The sequence below is a fragment of the Annulohypoxylon truncatum genome (genome assembly GCF_022578515.1).
Source record: "Annulohypoxylon truncatum strain CBS 140777 unplaced genomic scaffold F4807scaffold_6, whole genome shotgun sequence".
NCBI lineage: Eukaryota > Fungi > Ascomycota > Sordariomycetes > Xylariales > Hypoxylaceae > Annulohypoxylon > Annulohypoxylon truncatum.
This window is the reverse complement of record NW_025953792.1, coordinates 472,009-492,100: the sequence shown is the minus strand read 5'-3', so window position 1 is coordinate 492,100 and position 20,092 is coordinate 472,009. Positions and strand designations below refer to the sequence as shown.

The 20,092-nt window shown below is 48.2% G+C and overlaps 8 protein-coding genes across 8 annotated transcripts; 4 read left to right on the top strand and 4 right to left on the bottom strand.

The window, feature by feature from the left end:
- Nucleotides 1-834: 834 nt before the first annotated feature.
- F4807DRAFT_413937 (acetyl-CoA synthetase-like protein) lies at nt 835-3,607 on the top strand. The gene is made up of 6 exons (XM_047996924.1): nt 835-1,522; nt 1,581-1,816; nt 1,870-2,235; nt 2,292-2,549; nt 2,602-3,099; nt 3,175-3,607. The coding sequence occupies exons 1-6, from the start codon at nt 1,480-1,482 to the stop codon at nt 3,505-3,507; spliced, it is 1,734 nt and encodes a 577-aa protein (XP_047857185.1). The 5' UTR covers nt 835-1,479; the 3' UTR covers nt 3,508-3,607.
- Nucleotides 3,608-4,742, bottom strand: F4807DRAFT_413932 (uncharacterized protein). Its single transcript, XM_047996923.1, has 4 exons — nt 4,108-4,742; nt 4,003-4,043; nt 3,874-3,939; nt 3,608-3,819 (listed from the first exon to the last, which is right to left on the bottom strand). The coding sequence occupies exons 1-4, from the start codon at nt 4,241-4,243 to the stop codon at nt 3,721-3,723; spliced, it is 342 nt and encodes a 113-aa protein (XP_047857184.1). The 5' UTR covers nt 4,244-4,742; the 3' UTR covers nt 3,608-3,720.
- Nucleotides 4,609-5,669, top strand: F4807DRAFT_344278 (glucocorticoid receptor-like (DNA-binding domain)). Its single transcript, XM_047995402.1, has 3 exons — nt 4,609-4,937; nt 5,005-5,176; nt 5,232-5,669. Exons 1-3 carry the CDS (start codon nt 4,831-4,833, stop codon nt 5,292-5,294), a joined length of 342 nt encoding a protein of 113 aa, XP_047857183.1. The 5' UTR covers nt 4,609-4,830; the 3' UTR covers nt 5,295-5,669.
- On the top strand, nt 5,620-7,993 carry F4807DRAFT_344360 (Arb2 domain-containing protein). The gene is made up of 4 exons (XM_047995403.1): nt 5,620-6,111; nt 6,192-6,307; nt 6,381-7,063; nt 7,188-7,993. The coding sequence occupies exons 1-4, from the start codon at nt 6,044-6,046 to the stop codon at nt 7,710-7,712; spliced, it is 1,392 nt and encodes a 463-aa protein (XP_047857182.1). The 5' UTR covers nt 5,620-6,043; the 3' UTR covers nt 7,713-7,993.
- On the bottom strand, nt 7,842-10,264 carry F4807DRAFT_413926 (uncharacterized protein). The gene has a single exon (XM_047996922.1). The coding sequence runs from the start codon at nt 10,020-10,022 to the stop codon at nt 8,274-8,276; it is 1,749 nt and encodes a 582-aa protein (XP_047857181.1). The 5' UTR covers nt 10,023-10,264; the 3' UTR covers nt 7,842-8,273.
- Nucleotides 10,265-11,893: 1,629 nt separating this feature from the next.
- Nucleotides 11,894-12,279, bottom strand: F4807DRAFT_413925 (uncharacterized protein; the record flags this gene model as incomplete). The annotated part of the gene is made up of 1 exon (XM_047996921.1): nt 11,894-12,279. The coding sequence occupies one exon, from the start codon at nt 12,274-12,276 to the stop codon at nt 11,908-11,910; it is 369 nt and encodes a 122-aa protein (XP_047857180.1). The 3' UTR covers nt 11,894-11,907.
- A 1,476-nt stretch (nt 12,280-13,755) lies between these two features.
- F4807DRAFT_413924 (uncharacterized protein) lies at nt 13,756-16,027 on the bottom strand. Its single transcript, XM_047996920.1, has 3 exons — nt 15,339-16,027; nt 14,743-15,228; nt 13,756-14,634 (listed from the first exon to the last, which is right to left on the bottom strand). The coding sequence occupies exons 1-3, from the start codon at nt 15,588-15,590 to the stop codon at nt 14,302-14,304; spliced, it is 1,071 nt and encodes a 356-aa protein (XP_047857179.1). The 5' UTR covers nt 15,591-16,027; the 3' UTR covers nt 13,756-14,301.
- A 7-nt stretch (nt 16,028-16,034) lies between these two features.
- F4807DRAFT_413920 (uncharacterized protein) lies at nt 16,035-18,996 on the top strand. Its single transcript, XM_047996919.1, has 12 exons — nt 16,035-16,716; nt 16,774-16,864; nt 16,920-17,057; nt 17,115-17,224; nt 17,288-17,403; nt 17,465-17,511; nt 17,562-17,701; nt 17,756-17,873; nt 17,963-18,101; nt 18,170-18,434; nt 18,498-18,552; nt 18,632-18,996. The coding sequence occupies exons 1-12, from the start codon at nt 16,496-16,498 to the stop codon at nt 18,752-18,754; spliced, it is 1,563 nt and encodes a 520-aa protein (XP_047857178.1). The 5' UTR covers nt 16,035-16,495; the 3' UTR covers nt 18,755-18,996.
- Nucleotides 18,997-20,092: the final 1,096 nt, after the last annotated feature.

Genomic DNA, 20,092 nt, shown 5'->3' with positions numbered 1-20,092 from the left:
TCCAAAAGTAAATGTAACGAATGTTTGATAGGCTTGTAATGTAAAGTTCCTAATGCAAATATTTATGACATTGGCCCTTGAAATCATAGATTCTTCGTTTAATTTTTAGCCATAACGCGCTAAGTACTCGTTTTCTCTCAATCAAGTGCCTGTATCGCCGACAAGAAAAACGAGAAAAGGGAGGACAGCGTTAAAGTAATCCATTTTTATGAAGATAAATCTGGAAACCTTAGTGATATATTTTGAAGGAGGGTTGACATGGACTTGCCACGTGTTTGAAGGCATCTCGTAGGGCAAGGCGAAGCATCGGGAGATAGATTAGTGCATGTTCTCATGGATCATTTCTTCCTACCAAATATCTAGAACCCTACATTGTGACGATTCTTTAAGATGCTGTGTAGATGGATGAGCCCAAATAGTCCAATCGTCATCTAGTACCGGAGAGGCTCAAGTGGTACTGGCCACCCGGGCAATTCGTTGGGTGCATATGACTACCTGCCTACCTATTTCTTGGAGCAGAAAGGTGAGAAAGCGTCTGGACTCAATTTTCTCTTCGTCACAGCGAAAATTAAGCTTTCATCAGGAAGCAAGATGCATCCGATGAGGCTCGAGTCGCGGCCTGAAAGCTAGGCGACGTCGAAAGATGAGACAGGGGTAACCGTACTTTGCGATCCTCAAACGCGACCCCGTACGTGGGGTTGTCGATCTTGAGGAATTCTCCTATTGGCCAACCGGGATACCCCAATGCCAAGAATGTGACGGTGGCTTGACTAGGGTATCCTGCCATTTCTGGGGTCTAGCGTCCTCGGTAAATTGTGGATTCCAATGCTCCCCCAACATTCCCCAACCGAGCGAACCCGAGGTCCTACATCGGGGAAGGGATGAGACGTGATAGGATTTACATATTACTGGTGCCTGGATCTGTCTACATGATCTTCTCGGAGGAGGTTGGAAGGTGTCTGTATGAGGTTATGAGGTCCCTTGGAAAGAAGGAGGTAATCCAATGGAAATGGACAAGCTCTAGAGATCCAATTAGACTTTGATCGGATCGTATCTTTGAGTAGTAGCTAAATATATTAATCCGGGGTTGCCAAGTGCGGTGCGGAATCTATTCTACTACCGGCTAGCGGAAGACTCGGGAGAAATTGCGGGGGGTTGGGGGGTGTTGAGAAACGATGGTTGGTGGAGTGGTGGAGTTCTCAGGTAGGTAGGAACTGACGAACCACAGTACAGTAAAAGTCGATCCTTCGGCATCTAAGGTCGCACAATGGCTGCTCGTCAAATCTACGCCGACGTTGACCGGGGCTAATAATCCTATTTCTTTCTAGTCTCAGCCTCCCTTTGTGATCGTCCTACCAAAGGCTTTTTGTTTATGAGAGCTGTAAAACTGCGCTCTTTTCCTATTTCCTCCGTACACTCGCTCAATTTGTACGATATTTTGTAACATCTGTACATTCCAACCAGTCGGTAATTGCTAAGATGGTGTTTACCCCGCCGGCTTGGGTGCCTGAGTTGCCCTTCGGTGAGCTCTATGCCATTTCCTATGGAAGAGGACAGTGATACTTACGAGAGACTTCTAGACCCTCCGGACTCAATCCCTCTTCACGAATTCTGGAGTAGTGAGAGATATGGAAGGCAACCGCTCGCTAGGTCACGGAATCCCTACACTTGCGGAGTTACGGGCAAAACCTATACGGCCACAGAGATGACTGAGCGATACCAGCTGTTAGCGAGATCGTTGTCAAAGCGTTTGGGTTGGAGAGCTAACGAGGAGACACCGTGGGACAAGGTTGTCGGACTTTTCTCTCTTAATTCGGTAGGTTGAACGCCGTTAATCGTTTAGTGGGCTTGAAATTGACATTTTTCTAGATTGACTTCATGATGTCGACATTCGCAGTACATCGTCTATCGGGCATTGTAACACCTGCGAATGCTATGTACTCAGCCGCCGAGTTAGAACATCAACTTAAGTCATCTGGTGCGAAGGCACTTATTACATGTATCCCCCTACTAGAAACAGCACTGAAGGCAACGAGAGCGTGTAACATCCCAGATGACAAAGTTTTTATAATACGACTGCCGGGGAAGTTCGATCCAGTGCCTTTTAAGTCACTCGACGATCTAATCGACGAGGCGAGGTTGTTTCCGGAACTCGAGCCGTTAATTTGGTCAAAGGGGCAAGGTGCTCGACAGGTTGCTTACTTATGTTACTCTAGTGGTACATCTGGACTTCCCGTAAGTTCTCGCTACTATGATTTTGCAAATCGATGGACACCTAACTCTTAAAATAGAAAGCGGTCATGATTGCGCACCGAAATGTGATTGCAAACATGATGCAGCTCCGATGGCACGAGGATCCAGGAAGGAGAATGAAAGGCGTTGAAACCCAGGTCCAGCTCGGCCTTCTACCCTTCAGCCATATCTACGGATTGGTAGTGACAGCGCAAGCTGGAACCTACCGAGGAGACGAGGTGATCGTCTTGCCGAAATTTGAACTTACAGCCCTGCTCGAAGTTATCCAGGGGTTCAAAGTTCAGTTCATGCATATTGTACGAGCCACTTACTTCCAACGGGATTGGTTGATATTAATGAAGTATCTAGGTCCCTCCTATCGTCATTCAGATGCTGCGGAATCCGCAAATATGCGCCAAGTACGATCTCAGCAGTCTTCGGTTTGTCTATACAGGCGCTGCGCCACTTGGTGCTGAAACGCACGAGGAGATGGTTAAAGCTTTCCCGTTTTTGCAGGTCGGTCAGGGATATGGAATGACTGAGACGAGCACTGTCATTACAAGTACTGGCGAAAATGATGTGGTGGTTGGAACGTCGGGTTCTCTTGCGTCTGGGTGTCGGGCTAAGCTGATAGGCGAAGATGGCCACGAGATTACGGAGTACGACAAGCGTGGAGAACTTTGGGTTCAGTCGCCCTCTGTAACCCTTGGCTACCTGAACAATGAGAAGGCTACCTCGGAGGCCTATGTGTGGGATCAAGATGGCCGTTGGATGAGGACCGGAGATGTTGCAATTGTTACAAAAGCACCGTCTGGACACGAACACATTTCCGTTGTCGACCGACTGAAGGAGTTGATCAAGGTCAAGGTTAGGCATTTCCTACGCAATAACTTTGACCATAAATTGCGAATGAATTACAAAGTGCTAACATAACCTACCTAGGGTCACCAAGTCGCCCCAGCTGAGCTGGAAGCCCACCTCCTGAGCCACCCAGACGTCAATGACTGCACAGTTATCCCCGTCTTAGACGAAGGGTCTGGCGAGGTGCCTAAAGCATTTGTTGTTAAGTCGGCTATGGCAGCATCGAGACCAGATAACGAAGTTGCTAGGGAAATCAACAAATGGGTCGAGGACCACAAGGCCAGGTATAAGTGGTTGAAGGGCGGGATCGAATTCATCGATGTGATACCGAAAAGCCCAAGTGGAAAGATTTTGAGAAGATTATTGAAGGATAAGGAGAGAGAAAAGAGGAGAGCGAAGGGAGCGAAGCTGTGAGAAGTTTTGTATTATTCCATTGCTCAGCAGGCACATTAGAATTGTTCATATCGGACTGTATCTTAATAGACTCAAATTTTGAATAATTATTAGTCTATTTAGCTTGTTCATCTATCTTGTATAGAAAGCTATAGATGGGCTATTGATAGGCTATAAGTGGATTGCCTGTATCCGCAAGTTCCGACCGTAAGAAATCCTGACATGCCCATGAGTCTATTTCTTGTGCTTTCGCTTTAGGTATTCTTCCTCCTCTGCTTGTAGATCTGCATCTACCTTGGCGCCCTTGGACGGTTCGTTGCCGTGTAACTTGGCCTAAAGCAGGAATAAGCTGGTGAACCTGTATTGGGAGGATCAAGGATGGCTTACTGGTAATGTGGGGTCTTGCTTTGAGGCTTTGGTTTCTGGGTCGTCTTCCTCACGGTTCAGTTTGCGCTAGGAATAGTTAACTTCTTGCTCGTAGCTTATGTATGGATATGTGGCAGCGGCGCGTAGTACCTCTTCGTTGGCTAGACGGTTGGCAATGGATCGTTCATCCTCTAAAATAGGCATGATTAGTAACTTGGGAACGGCAAGGGTAACCGAAACAAGAAGAAAACTAACTAGAGTCATTAGGAAGGTGAGAATGTTCTACACCCTCCTCATATCGGGGACGACTTGGTTCCTCGGAGTTCTTCAGGTTCTTTTGATCACCGTCCTGATACACGGAGCTTTGACCGACGTTAGAGTAGCCAGACATGGTGAATATGTGTGAATATGCGTGAATATGCGTAGGGTTTAGAAATGGGAGACTAGAATTGGATGTTTTACTGAAGAGAGATTGTGAGAGCTTCTGGGATGTTGACGAGACGAATATGAGTCAATGTAGAAGAATAAGGAGCTTGTATTCAACTTTTATAAACGGTTTCCGTACCTGCCTGCTCCCCTTCCCTACCTACGTCATCTTGTTGATCAGTGTCGATTACATAGGCAGTTACACACATGCTTCAAAGTTTTCTTAGCGTCTCATAGAGTTCTATTGATCTTAGATCTGTTTGCAGGAACGAACAAGCAAACGTCATAGATCAAGGCTGCACGTTGACGTTCTCAAAGTACTTAGGTACTGTGGTACCCCTGGCAAAAAAAGGGTCCGTGGGGCTTTTGAACCGCTAGTCCGATTTCAGGCACGTCATAACTTACTCGCAGCTGTCCTCCAATCTTTTCGGCCGTTTCCAGCTGCAAAGCCACACTCTTCAGAAAACTGCGGATTGGAAAACGACTCCAAAACTTCTCAAGCTCCGATACAATTCACGACGCCGAGGATAAAGCTCCGTCAACACCGCCAAGATGTCGATGTTCCGGGCTAAGAAGCTCGACATTGGCTGCTTCGTCAATATTAAGACAATCCGAGATCACTCCAAGAGGAAGGCTTTCGCTCAATTCGAGCCTGAGAGGTGTGAAACAGTGTAAACCCACTCGTTTTGATCTATAGATTCTAATCTTAGTTGCGCAATCGGACAGACAAGCTCTGAGATACATCATCCGAAACACCACGCTTCCCGCGCGAACGAGAGCCGAAGCCCAGCTACAGCTGACGCAGATGCACTGCTACACTCGACCAACACAGATCCGAGGGCGATGTCTATTAGGTGGTAAAGGAAGAGGTATATTGCGCGACTTCAAACTCTCGCGAGTAAGTCATACTGCATGACCCAAGGGAGTTGGACGAGTACTGATTCTTTGCGCAGTATAATTTCAGAATGCAGGCTCTGGCTGGCAACATTCCGGGTGTGCGTAAGGCCAGCTGGTAAGGCCGAACCCGCGATGGCGATTATTGTAGAATACATGGCCATACTACATCGGCTCACGATCGATATGCCGCAAGCAACGAGTGTACATTATATTATTACGACGACATAAATGAATGAACCTCCGACATTAACCGCAGTGCCTATGACTAGGTTTATGCGGAATGAAGATAGGACAAAGTAATTGTTCTGTGATTTCTAAGGCGCTCCCAATCAATTTGTTAACCGCTGTTCGCTATTCGGAATATAAGGTTGCCTCTGATGATGCGAAAACAAGATTCGAGTTGTTCTTATTATGAAATTTCTCGGTTACTAATATCTTAATATCTACTAACAGAGGAGGTAGTGATGACCCAGTATGCAATACGTAAATCACTTGCTCTGCGGCTTCCCTCATCTTCACCAGTGCAAACGAGCACTTTGTGCCCTGATTAATACTTTAATTCTTTCTGAAACATTCTTTTCACACTTAATTCTTTTCCCTACCCGCCTTTCAGTGTCATATTAAACGGTGGATGACAAATAATTCAGACAGTTGCGCACCTAAATAACCAAACAAGTCTGAGAAGCAAATCTAGGTGTGTTAGCAGCGACGACACAACTTGGGCCTTCATTTGTAGATCTGCGTGGATTTTTCAGATCTGGCATAGCAAATCTTGAGGAGCCTCGGCCCTGCCTTTTAATCTTCCTCAAAACAAATACAACATCAGGACTCTTGCCTTCTTCCATCACCCACCAACCAACACACGAAGATGTTTAGACGTAAGTGGGAAGGCCTGCCAGCAGACCCTGACTTCCCTGTTGATCTGGAGAAGCTTGGGTAAGTAGCACAACCTGGAACTTTATTCTCACTCTCATTTCAACATTGAAGAAACTTCGCTGACAACATTTCTCTCATAGTTACTTCATCAATGAAGAGGATGAGGTCCGAGCCATCGACAACCCGAATAACTACTTCAAGTTCTTCCTGAACCGCAACCCGCGATGGAACGAGCGCCAGCGCTTCGCTATGAACCGTATGTAGACCCCTCTATCTTCTGCTAACTCATTGAAGAAAGCGAGCCCTCGACTAATACAAGAAATATGTAGAGGCTCTCCAGGGCGTCATCTGGGAGCGACTTGAGAGACTCGGCATGAAGAAGGTACTGCTTCCTCTCGGCACGGAGGATACTTCTAAGCCTCACGTCCCCATCTTCGTCAGTAAGGATATCGCCTCCGCGTCGCGCGTCGTCGTCATCTTCGGCGAAACAGGACAAGACCTCGGCGTCCTCGCGCACCGCGTCATCGGCGGCCCGGGCGGCGTGAACAAAGGATCCATGGTGTCCATATTATCCTCGCTCATGGAGCAGAGCTCCTCGTCTGTGGACCTGCGCCCACCCGGAGTCATCCTCGCCAACACGGGCGAGCTGATATGGTGGCCGGAAGGCAATCGCACGTTAAGCCGCATCGCGTTCAACGCGGTGCCCATGAAGAGTGCCGTGCACCTCGGCAATCTGATCACCGACGCGAACTTGGTCGAAAAAAACGAGGACGCGTTGCACCACATCTCCCACATGTTCAAGACAGTCATCCCGCACTTTGTCAACGACGGTGCGAAGATCGATATCATCGGTGTGGGCGACGGCGCCGATCTAGTCGAGACGTACTTGGATCACCTGCTAATTAAACATGACAAGTGGAAGAGTCGCATCAGTTGTCTTGCGCTCGTCGGAGGCACGCTTCCCGCGTGGGAGTTGAAGAATGAGGAGTTTGCGAAGGTGTTCTTACGAAAAGTAAGCTTCATTCCAGTCTTTCTTGCCTTCTACCATGTACATTCTTATCCATATCTTGTTTCTCTTCGTTATGTCCACCCCTTTTCCTTATCACCTACGTGTTATATAACTAACCAAGATCTAGAAAGCTCGCGCCTACGCAACGTCCACTGAACCCGCGGGTATGATCATCTCGGGTCCCGATGGTAATCCCAACACTACGACCTTCACTGAGCAAGGCTGCCCTGTCTTCAGCAGCGGTTCGGAGCACTACACTGAGTTAACCTTGATCAGGGCTCGCGATATCGTTCTCGACTGGATGCAGGAGGTAGCTATGACGCCCGAGGATGAAGAATACACGAACCCCGAGTATCACGTGGTCTACTGCGATCCCAAACTCGATCTAGGTGCCGAACCTGACTGGAGCCAGTGGGAGGATGAGGCACTGGCTGGTGGTGGTGAGAAAGAGGAGTGCCAGGAGGCTCAGGTTCAGGAGGGTGGAACCCAGAAGGGTGAGGCCCAGAAGAGTCTCGAGGAGCCGGTCAAGGATAAAGGCAAGGAGGGCAAAGCAGTAGCCTGGGACCCTCGTCTGGTTATTGTGGAGCCACCTAAAGCTGAGGAAACTCATAACGACAATGTGGAGGTTGGAGAGGGCAAGGATGAGAACTAGGCGGCACTTGAATTCTTTGCTTCTGAGTAGCTAAAGGCGATCTCAACGATGGATATTAGCTTCCGAGATGTGCAATACAGGTCACAACTACGCTACGAATAGGTGGCAAGTGAATGAAAAAAACAAACGATGCTTTGAAAGTTATTCGTATTCCTAGCATAGCCGCGTAGATGAATTTGCAACGTACAATATCCTAACAGTAGCATTTTACATACATCGCGTTAGCGAGAGTACTCTTCCCAGCTCCGTGCATCACAAGTAGGTGACCATCTTTTGGCATTGTATATAACACCGGCATCTTGGCCCTTCTGATTTCGTCGTTTGCGTTGTAAATGCCCCCTTCCTTCGTCAGCAGGGATTTCTCCAGTAGATAGCGCCGCAATACCAGGACCATCAGAATCATAGGATTATGTATAGACCCTGATTGCCCCATCATAGATTTCCTTAATGACAAGCCGACAACGCGGGATATATCCTAGATTTATACGTTAGTAGGTAGGCAAGTAGGATACAAACCCCCCATCCCATCCTCTCCCCTTTTTCCATACGCAATCCCTCTCATCACGCTTTAAACGCAGACAAGAACCCAGCCTTCGGCGCCTCCACATCCTCCAGGACCTCCATCGCCCGCCTCGTCCGCTCCTTGACCACGTTCTCCTCCGCCGCCCACCGGCCGCGCACGACGTGCTCCGCGCAGCCCTCGCCCCACAACCCCGCCAACCAGCCTCCGCCGCCCGCCTTAGCCGGCTCCCGGGCCTCCCTGTCGCGCTCCTCGCGCGCCAGCGTCGCGACCATCGTGCGCCAGTTCTCGAGGCCGCTTCCTAGACACTCTTTACACGTCTTCTTGGCGTCGGCCTTGGCGCTCTTTTTATCGGCATCGCTAGCGTCGTCCTCGTCGTCTTCGCTGTTGAGGTTGTTGTTGTTGAGCCGGTGCAGCTGTTCTTCCGCGAGATCGATGGCTTCGCGCGTCCACGCGAGCCCGTCTTCGCGGTTGCCGGGTTTGGATGACGAGGCGTAGATTATCTCCCCGATGTACAGGTTCAGCCCGGCTTCCTCGCAGAGCTCCTTCGCGTCGCGGACGGGCGGGGCGGAGCCGTCGGGTGGTGGGGGAGGGTACACTGGTGTGTAGATGAAGCGGCGGACGAAGCCGATCATGCTGCCGAGGGACCAGGGGGACGTCTTAGCTCGCTCGGCGCCGGAGTTCTGGCTGGGTTGCGGAAGGGGCAGGGAGCGCCGCGCTCTGAGGATGGAGATTAGGATGGGGAGTGCGGTGGCGGTGTCGCCGTTGCGGGCTTTGTGCGTCGCTAGGGCGGTAAGGACGTTCAGGAGGTTTGCGGAGGGGTGGTGCGTGACGTCTTGGAGCACGTATGATTTTATATCGTATGGACGTGGTGAGTTTTCTGTGGCCAGTGCCAATGCTTTGTCGTACATAGCAGAAGCAGCTTCAGGTGAGCCCTTGAAGTCTAGGTACGAGGCGTACTCCAAAGCGGCGTCCAACTTCTGTTTGAATGTAAACCCTTTCGTATCTAGGATCTTCTGGTAGACGACACCTGGTTTTACGTATGCCGGTTCGCAGTCTTTCTCGTGAGGAGCACTCGGAGAGCCGTGGCGAATGGGCTGCGGGTTGGGGTTTGACGGTCCTATGACCTGGTCGGCCGGGAATACATAACGTCGCGTTTTATCTACGACTTGGTCATCGAGGTTCTCGGCCGCCTTTGCGCATAGCATTAAAGCCTCATAGTAGCCCCTCCTCCATGGTTCACTTTTCGCTGTTATGTCGTATGTGACCGTCTTCCCAGACTCGTTATCGGCTGTATCCAACACGGCCTTCAACCCTTTTCCGTCAATTGTCTCATCCTCTAACCTCTCAAGAACACTCTTGACGTAATTCCCAATTGTAACCCAGTCGGTCTCTGGCAAGTCTGGCCGGTCAGGAACCCATCTCGCAAGTCTGAAGTGCAATCGGGTCCAGAACGTCCACTCGTCCGGTGTTGGGTATTTCGTTTCTAGCCAATCTTGCTGTACGGCCCAATAGACTAGAACGGACGAAGTGCCGACAATCCAGAGAATGATAGTGTACTGTAATCCACGGTAGACCTCACTGGCCAACCATCGCTTTCTCTCGGTCGTCAGGTATCGGAATTGCTGATTCCTGGTTAGCGGGACGGATAGAAAGGGAATCTGCGGTCGCCCAGGAGATGAGAGATTGGTATTCCTTGTGAATAAACGGGTGTTAGAACGGGGGATCGATGGGGATTTCGTAGAGCGGAGGACGAGGAGACGTCGTAGAAGAGTGCGCGGCGGTAGCATCTTGAGCACAATTGGCGCTGATTACTTCAGATCTGGTTCCTTGGTGTGTGATCCGCGGTTCACCGTCGAAGTGCACGACTAGCACACATTATGTAACGACAACCTCTTAGTGCCTGGTTATGAAGACTTAAAACCATCCAGAGAATATTAGAATCTGTTGTTCAGTAACTGCATATGTGACGTAGAATGATGAGTGCAATAATTAGTGAAGCTCTCCCGAAGTTCTCCAACTTGCAGAGTCGAAAAACGTCCGTGCTTTCGATAGAGACTTTCTATGCCCCGCCTTCATGAAGGCCCTAGAACTTAGCGGGGGTCCAACAAATTAGCGCTACGTTAAATCACCCCGGTTCAGGCAAAGAAAACCCATTTTCAAGATAAGTGCTCAATTATCATTAAATACAGGTAGAATTAGGATGATCAATATTTTTCTGTAAGCTTTCCAATCTGTTACAATAAATGGATATATATGATATTTGTTTTAATATGTCGAGAGATATATACTCAGAAAATTTCGTCCATTTCAATCCGTTAAGGGGGGATCCGGGTGTTCAACGGCTCCGTTTGGTTGCCGAGTTCCACAAAAAATGGATGCCGCCGGACACGGGAAAGGGGAAAAGGGGAAAAGGGGGCAAGGGCACCTACAACTCGGTATTCAAATAATAAGTAGAATCTAACAACAAATCCCGGTAGCTTTTTAAATGATCCAATTCGTTTAATACTATCAGCTGAGTCTCTTTAAACGAGTATTATCCAATTTCGGTAATTATCCCCATTCCAACATTCAAAACTCCATCCATAACCCGTAACGGATACGTCCTGCTCGCTGCAGTGGCGGTCCTGTTCGAACACACAATCACCTCGGAAAATCTTCATTCATAGTTCATAGGCTTTATATTGTATCCTGATTCTTCATCGTAAAATGTATTTCTTCATCTGAGCCATAGATTTTCGACCTGTTCGTTGAGGTGCCTGTATCTCTAGACCTAACCTAGCAAACTAGGCCGCCTATTTTGGACCCGGGTTCACGACTACAAATTTCATGATCTTAACTGGGGGTGGTGGAGGTGGAGGCGTGTGAATTGGTGCGAGTGGTCGAAGCTTGGATTGGCCGCAATTACAATTCGAGTCCAAACCTGGATTCCAACGACCGCAATTGCATTTCCACGCATATGGCACTGGGTCAGACATCGTAGCAAAGGAGGAGATGGAGTATAAATAGATATTGTCCTGACATGTAAAGACCTTAATGTAGCATATTTCCAGTCACTTTCTCCAGAAATATCGACAGACTTGATTGAGGTAGGATGGAAAGAAGAACCTTCCTGACCAGAGCAGGAAGAGGTTGTTAAATAAAAAACGGCGAATACATGATGATTCGAATGCTTCGTGTTGCCATAGTCATGGTATACCTCGCGAAGTCATCGTAGAGTATGATCCACGGCTGGTGAGACAATGCGTAAATAAGTACTCAAGCGATGAGAAAGGCCTAAGGATTATTGTGGCATACCTTCGAATCACCAATCTGAGTGATATCGTATCATCTACCTCCATAGGATATAAACCACCTTAGGGGGGTTGCAAGATTTAATACGAACCTCGTTAACATGACTATTGTGCTGGAACATATGCCTACGATTTCTGAGGTTTTTATTTGCACTGGCAAGGCAAGAATATAAATCGAGTTAGCTAGATCTAGAGCTGAATGGGAACAATGGAAACAGTCCATGGAAATCCAGAAAATAATGTAGTAACTCATTGCTACCAATAATCTTTCCCTGTCTTCATATCTTCATAGTATTCCATTCATAGCTCATGATGAATACATATGTGCCGCAGACTGCAATGCCTGTATGGAATCATAATCACTTCCCCGAAGAATCTCTATCTAAGCACCGGGGGCCCTAGAGCTCGTAGAGTCAGTAGTACCCGTATTGCCCGTATTAGCCGTGGAACTCGCGGCGCCCGAATTAGACTCGAGAGTGTACCCTAACCCGTTCATGGTAGCATACGCCTGTGCCATGTGGTCTTCGGTGTTGAGACGAATCGTTGGCGGTGGGAGAGTATACCCAGTTTGGGTTGATAGAGTATAGCCGGTCTGGGCTGGTAGAGTGTAACCAGTCTGTGCCGGGAGGCTATATCCAGTCTGTTCTGGGAGCGTGTATCCAGTTTGTTCCGGGAGAGTGTATCCGGCTTGGGCTGGGAGCGTGTATCCAGTTTGGCCTGTTCCACTAGTCCCAGAAGACGACACCGACATAGCTAGCTGAATGATATGAGCTGCGTCGCTAACCGAGCCATTTGGCCTGGATCTGGGCGGAGGCGGGACAGGCCTGAAGAGGCCACAAACGCAGCGCCTCTCGCTCGACGACATCCAGCGTCCGCACTTGCATTTCCACGAATGTGATACATCCATCTTGGTAGTATGATTCGTAGATCTTGAAACGTTATCTGGCTTGATTGACTTGTTTCTGTTAGTTACGTATTGTGGTGATGGTTGCGGTGTTGGTAAATCTTTTGCGTGAAAGTGACAAGAAGTTTCATGAGAAGAAGGAGATGGAAGCTTTTAAATCCAAAAGTAAACAGCTTCTGATGTGGAATTTCTTGACAACTAAAGCAAGTGAGTAGACTGCCTTAATTGTTAAATTCTCACGTACATGACTCTGGTCTTTCGTGTTGTCGTACCTATTACCTGGCTACCTACCTAGGTACATATCACACGAGACCTGTAAGACATGATCAAGGACTGACAAGGCAATGAGTACCTGGATATACAAGCAATGAGAAAACCCCCAAGGATCTCTCATGACCCACAGGCAAATCGACCATATCCAGATTCTCCTTTTATCCCCGCATTTACCTAGATATCTAAGGGTATCTTGTTATTTGTAATGGGGACAAGCAATAACAATAAGCTCTAGTGTAGTTAAGGATCGTTAATAGGGCGAGTCTGCTTAATAAAGTGACCACCGCCAGAACCTGTTTCTGCGGGTTCTAACTCATTCATCAAAAACGTGACCTGGCAGAATGGAGTAAGAGAAAGTGCCCCATGTGCTAAAGGATTGCAATTGTATTGTACTGTAACTTAAACCATCCCCTATTTTGCCCACATAGGCAGCTTATACGTGTTGTAGCGTGTGATAGGTGTCGATTATGCAATTCAGGGGGTAGATTGAGCTACAGTGTAATACGGTAAGATTAGCACATGGGGCACTTTTTCTGACTCCATTTGCCTAGCTCAAGCACGTCTGATCAGGTTAATCCAGCTACAGTCTAGCTTGGCGTGGGCCATATCTGGCCTCACCCGGGACCACCCTAAGCAGCTACAGCTCTTTTCAAGCAGGTAACTTACATATCTTAGCCTTTGCCCGAGAATTATTTCGTATCTCGATCAAAATTCCGGGAGAGATTTGTCCCCCTTTGCAGATCCTTGCTCTGATTGGCTCTAAAAGGGACTGAATGATCTGATTGGCTCAAAGCAACGAAAAGGGTTTAGCTTCCACGGCCACGTTCAACTAGTTGGCCATTTGTCAAAATAACGTGAGACTTGATAATTCAATTAATTGTAGAAAGAAAATTCTATCTTCTCAATCTAAGAGATTCTGGCCAAGACTAACTGCAAAATCTTCAATAGTCTCCATATCGTGTTTCAGAGGAGATCACGTGAAAGCCAGAGATTTGAAGGCATCAAGGCATCAAAACACACGGACCACCTGATAACACTAAAATTATGAAATTGTATCTGACACCATTCGTCAGAGGCTAAGAGCAAGGGTAGCAGCGCCGTGGCTGCAGTCTTGTGTAACATCTACGAATATATAAGGGGCCTTTGGCCCCTAACGGGTTTTAGAGGAGGTTTAGGCGTCAAACAAGATCACTCCCCACCCCGTACTAGCGATCTACCAGCTTACCTCTTGCTTCTAGCTTTCACTTGAGACGTAGCTTACAGCTGCGGCGCAATCCACAGCTGCAGGCAATTCCCTGACGCTGTTCAACGGTTGATCAACCACCTTGAACAGGACCGGGGCGGGCTCGGATCAGATCGGATCGGATCGGTGGATGGGGGCGGAGCCTCATGTGTTCGTGATAAAAATGGAAAAAGATCGGGATTAGTATCTCGGCACCTTGAAGTTAGGGTAAGAATTTTTTAATTGATCATGGTATGGTTAACATGTGAAAGTATCCTCAACGAGCGATACGAAGGAATACCAACAAATGAAATATTCCAAACAATAGATTACTAGGTAAATACCTAGGTAGCCACCATACTGATGAAGTCTTTAGTCTAGTCGTCGTCAAAGCCACCGCCTCCTACAAACCCGTTTTCTTCATGATACGCCTTATGGGTAAGATTCAAAAAGCGTGACACGTTTCCACCATCTAACACCCTCCTGCCCTGCTCGGTGCTGTACGCGGCGCTTCTAGAAAGCGCATTGGTCTTGAGCACGAAGACAAGCGCAACCATCTCTTTTTGGTCCGCCTTGCGCTTGTATACTCGCCCTGCGATCGCCGTATTCTCCAGCAGCTCCTGATTGCCGGGGGTGGTCTTCCACTCCCCTGGCTCTCCTTTGTGCTTCGTCAGGATGCCATATTCGTTCGCGCAGAAGACTTGGATTGCCTAGGTAGGTAGGCTTGTCAGATTATCTAGTCTCTCATAGCTACCTGTTACGGCTTCGGAAAGGAGATATAATCGGGGTAGCATGGACGAGGAAGTAGGAGGACTTACATTCTCGCTCGGCCGAATCACCGCCGCCAGCCCTGATCCCCTCTGTGCCTTGAAGAGTGGACCGCCTACTGACCACGACCCGGTGTACTTGGCCATGTACACGTAGCTGTCCTCGCATTGGAAGAACACGAAGACTTCCGGAGCCGATGGGTTTCGAGACACAGCGGCAATGGCCGTACCGCTATACGGTCGAGTACCAGCGGGGCAAGGAAGGGTTTTACCAGCGTACCAATCTTGCATGTAGTCGCGGCAGTGCTCGCGCAGAGAGCCATCGGACGCCTGATATATGACGCGCAGGTAGTTGGCCCAGTATACGGAAGCCATCTTGGAATTTCCCGCCGTCACGGCCGAGTGTTGGTTAAGCTCACCGCTGAACCAGGTGCCGGCGTTCGCTTTGGTAGTCGCGGGCCATCCTGAGATGCCCCCGTCCCAGCACATTTCTCTCATGTAACACATGTCGTCGAGGTGGTAGAAACGGATACTGTTCTGCGCAATCCCTGTGTCTTAGCAGAAGTCACGAGAACGGCTCCGGATGGAAATGGGCAGAAACAAGTTACTATTATAAGGATACGAATTCAACGGAGTAGGTGACTAACCACGTCGTTTTCGGGATGATCCTTTCTGGAGAACCATTGCATGGCAGCGAGCGGCGTCGAAGTCTTGGCCCTGAAGATGATGTCGGACTCGGTGCCGCCGTCCCACCTGCCTCGATCATAAGTACGTTGGCGGACGCCGTGGCTCGCGTCTGTGTAGTATATAGCCGAGTTGTCGCCGCCCCAGTTGGCGATTGCGATGCTGCCGTCGGTAGGCATGCCCTCGCACGTCGTGAGAGATTCGTCGGTCGCCATCGTGAATATCTACCTGTTGACTCGATAACCGAGGGGTAACAACTGCGAAGTTCTACACTGAAAATCTAATTTGAATCTGGTGGGGAAAGGAAGCAAGGAGAGGGCTATGAGGAGGAGCTTAAAAGATTTCAGGGGAACGGGGGCACGAGGGCACCGTCTCATGCCATCGGTTGATTTCGATTATGATTTTGATTGTTACTTCTCCTGTGGCAATATGTGATAGACGCATAGTCTCCTTGCAGAGTTCTCGTGACCGTTTCAGCTCATCAAGTTTAAGGGAGCGGCCTTGGTGTAACCTGTCTCGACGTCAGGAGATGCAAGATTCCAATAGTTTACTAAGTACTCGCTCTACGCCCCATTTCGTTGGCTACCTCTCCAGCGTTGTGATCTCTGGCTGAAATGCGATCTACACCGCATCAATGATACCTTGTCCAATGGCCGGCGCGGGCCGTCCGTGTCGGCCCACTACCGTCTCAGCTCCCTTAGTGTAACTTAGTCCAAGCCACGCATGCCTATTCAGATATCTAACGGTGTCGATCCCTCCGCGGCCTGTATCCCCCCGCCAATATATGTTGTAAGAGGCTTGAGTTATTGCATGAGACAATTCGTGCCCGACCAAAGACTCAACTGGAAATTGGAAAAAGATTGAACTGAATCTTGGTACATCATCTTGTGAAAGCTGTTGCAGAAAGTCGGCTAAGAAGGTTTCTTCGTCTAGCTCTTAATCCACCGGGCTTTGCTGATCGCGACATCTCCTTCATGGCTACATGCCTTATACATCGAGACGTCCGTTTATCCACCAAAATGTATAAATATAAGCTCATGTCGCCATCTTGTCAGTCGCTTTACTGACCAAGTCGATTACAAACTATTGCTTGTTCTATACGGCCTTTACCAATCTAAATATGGCTCCCGAAAAAGAGACCCCTAGTGGGTCAACAACTGTTGAGGATGTCCTCAAGAAGTCCGAATTTCTTCTCAGGTTCGATCTACAGTATAGTAACCGAGCAACATCGACAACACCAAGCCAGCTCTCTGCCATTCTTGATAAAATCAAGACTGGATCCAAGATTACTACTGTGTCTGAGATCCCCTTGTCTTCTCTGCGGTCATGTGTTCCCGAGATGTAAGCTACGTTGTTCTATTAGCACAGGCTGTTGACTGATGTCAACTTATCTTTCAGGGGCGCCCGGGATCATTTCTGTCTCGACGACAAGCAGACTGTTGTTAGCGGGACGATGACCTTAGCGCAGTATTTGTCATCCACACAAACGGTCAGTCCACTCTTCCGCCATCTTGTTGTCTACTTTTCGGTCTAACATTTTATAGAACACGGCCTTGCTCAAGGATCATGCAGCGGGTTCTGTGGTCCTTTTTACGATCTTTCTGCTCAAGAACCGTATTCGACCAACTCCGGAAGAACTTGACAAAGTTGGAACTGGCCCAGAACTCAAACACGAGCTCCCTGTATGTCATATTAACCCTTAAATATAAAGAAGACCCTGTTTGCTAATATTCGTCTAGGACGAGAAGAAACTCCAGGGCGATCCAAATAAGAATCGTCTCTCCGACGGTTGGAATAAGAGTTCCCTCTCTGGAGATCAATTCGCTGCTAGCGCTGGAAACATAACCATGTAAGTTCATACGGTCCATATACCTTTTGGGATTCTCTTGACATGCTAACTGGCGCTTGACAGACACCCCGCTGATATGACAGAGAAGGAATGGGAAGTGGTCGTCAAGAACAACATTCTGACGCATGCGTATCGGATTGATGCGTCAGCCCGCTCAGCTGTGGTGGCACGCCGACCATGTATGTTGCACTGGGCTAAGGTTGAATCGTCGTGCAAAGCTGACATTTCGTCGTATGCTAGTATTCAAACTGAAACGCCGAAAGGCAGAGATCTTCGTCGTAGACGATGTACGAGAGCCCCGTTCTGCTGATTTTTACAACACTAACGGTATTGATAGGATGAAGCCGCTGTAGACACGACGATCCCAGAGTTCCAGGTGTTTGATGATTCCTCTGTCTCTGTGGTAGAGATCACGAACGAGGCTCAACAATCGGCCGCTGACAACTCCTTTTCGTCATACAGTGTCAAAGCTTCTGCGTCAGCCATCCCCTTTACTCCTGGCAAGAGCTACAGCTAATGTTATATCTGTAGTTCCGGTGGAATCTTTGGCTACACGGCTGGGGCATCTGCGGGTGTATCTGGTGATCATACGGAGCAAAGCGGGTCTACCATTGGCAAATTCGAATCCGTTATGCGAGTGTCATACAAGGCAGGTAGTCCGGGTTCCATCTTGTTGGGAATGATAACGAGGGAAAATTGTATCCGCGAGATGCTAATTATGCTTCATTGGCGATGTAGTTCCCCCGAGTGATCGTCTATCTTGATCACGAGTCTCTGGAGCCGACAGAAGAGTGCAAAAAGCATTTCGAAGACATTGCTAAACAGACCGATGCCTCCATCAAAGCTGGAAAGATCAAAGCGTTCAAGGCAAAGTACGGTATGTATTTCCAATCATTTATGACTGAGACGGATCGCAAATTACTAATTGCCTCTTTGGACGTGAAGGGGAGGTATTCTCGACAAGCGTTCAGCTCGGAGGATATCTCTACAGCACGAAGCTCACCTCCGCAATAGCTGCATCAAACTCATCTGAGAAGATGGACCGGTTGGCAGTGTCGGCGGGTGTCAACTTCTCCTCGCCGTACGTTTCCGGCTCCGTCTCCACCGAAAACAGTCACGGCACCGGTGAATCTAGCCAAAAATCATCTTCGAGCAAGCACGAGAGTTTAACCTGGACAGCGAAGGGCGGGGACACGCTGCTTTCCTCAAAGTGAGTTATCTTGCTGCACAGATGATCACATTAACAGATAGTTACTGACTATCTTCGCTGCAGCCCTCCAGCCTGGTCAGGTACTGTCGGGAATATATACAATTGGAGAGTTATTGAGGTAAGAAGATGTTCACCTATACTTACATCTTCCCATTTTTCAATATTCATCCAACTCATACTCACATGCTCATGCACAGAGATCTATGCCGCGCACCATAGGTGATGTGCTCCGCGAGATGCACGGATATGAACCTATTGCTGAGATTCTCGGTACGACTAAGAATGGTAAAGTCAGTGGCGGCGGGTTTGATGACGACTAGATGTTGTTGATGTGTCTGGTGGATTGTTGCGCAAGGGGCGAAATTGTCTTCTTGATGCTGTTAGCAAAGTACACGAGTGGAGGCTCTCATGAAAACCAAGCTGAAACATGAAAGCATATACAGTGTATGAGTACTTAGGTGCTCCAAGCACTCGATAGATAGGACAACATGAATCCACCGTCATACTATGAGCGACGATAGTTTACCTATCTTATTATAGTTCCAGTCTTAGCAAACTTTGACAACAGACCTTACTGCCGCTGGAGCCACGTAAGTATTAACAACAGAAGCCATACAACTAAGCTTAGATTAACATGTGTATATCTTGATAACATTGTAAAAGCACCAGGTTTGCGACTATGATGACCGGTTTCATGGCAAACAATACTAACCCCAGTTAACAGAGAGGTCGGTCACACATGGAATAATATTTATACCAGGAGATTGCAGCAGCAAATATTTCGTATACAATCTCTCCATTATAGATTCCATAACAATTGGAATGTCAACTCACGGTTAAACAATGAATTGGTCACACTTTCCTATATGTTTACCACACCTGCCTATACAAAGCTAGGGGTTCGTGGCAATGCTAAAAAGAACGTCTGTTCTTTTTATTCTGCTATATAAGTCTCAATTAACGAAAGTTTTCAGATCCTATCATTTCCTTCCTCCTATTCCCTCCTTCCGAACATCTCATCCATAGTCTGCGATGAACACATTTCGCAAGCTGTAGTGCTTATTAAAATTCCAACCGCCCCCCAAAAATGATCTCTATCGAGATCCCGAAGCCCCATTGGCCTGGTTTCATTGCCCACAGTCCTTCGCGGTAGAATACGTCTCGTTCATGTGGTCCCGTGCGTCGAGACGAATTGTTGAGGGTTGGGCAAGCGTGTCCAGACTAGGCCAGTCCGTTGGCCCAAGAGGATTGCGTCGACTCATCTAGGTGAGCTTTATGAGCAATATGAGCTAGGTAAGCTCTGTCGGCGATCGAGTTCGTTGACTTGGGCTTGGGTTGAGGGGCTGGGGGTGGCTGAGGCTTGGTGAGGCCACACTGGCAGCGTTCCTCATATGCTGAGTTCCAGCGTCCGCACTTGCATTTCCACGAAGATGGCTGAGACATGTTGTTGTTTATGAATTTACTTGTTGTGTCGTTGAGGTTGCTTGTTGTCTTTTCAGTTTCCGGTTTGGTAGAGTGTGTATTGTGTATTGTGAAGGTAGATGAGGAAAATATCCAGTGGAAGAAGGAGGAAAGGAAGTATTTAAATAAAAAAACTGAACTACCTTAGAGCTCATGATGTGTATTTCCTGGCGGGCCAAGGCAAGTGAATGAACTAG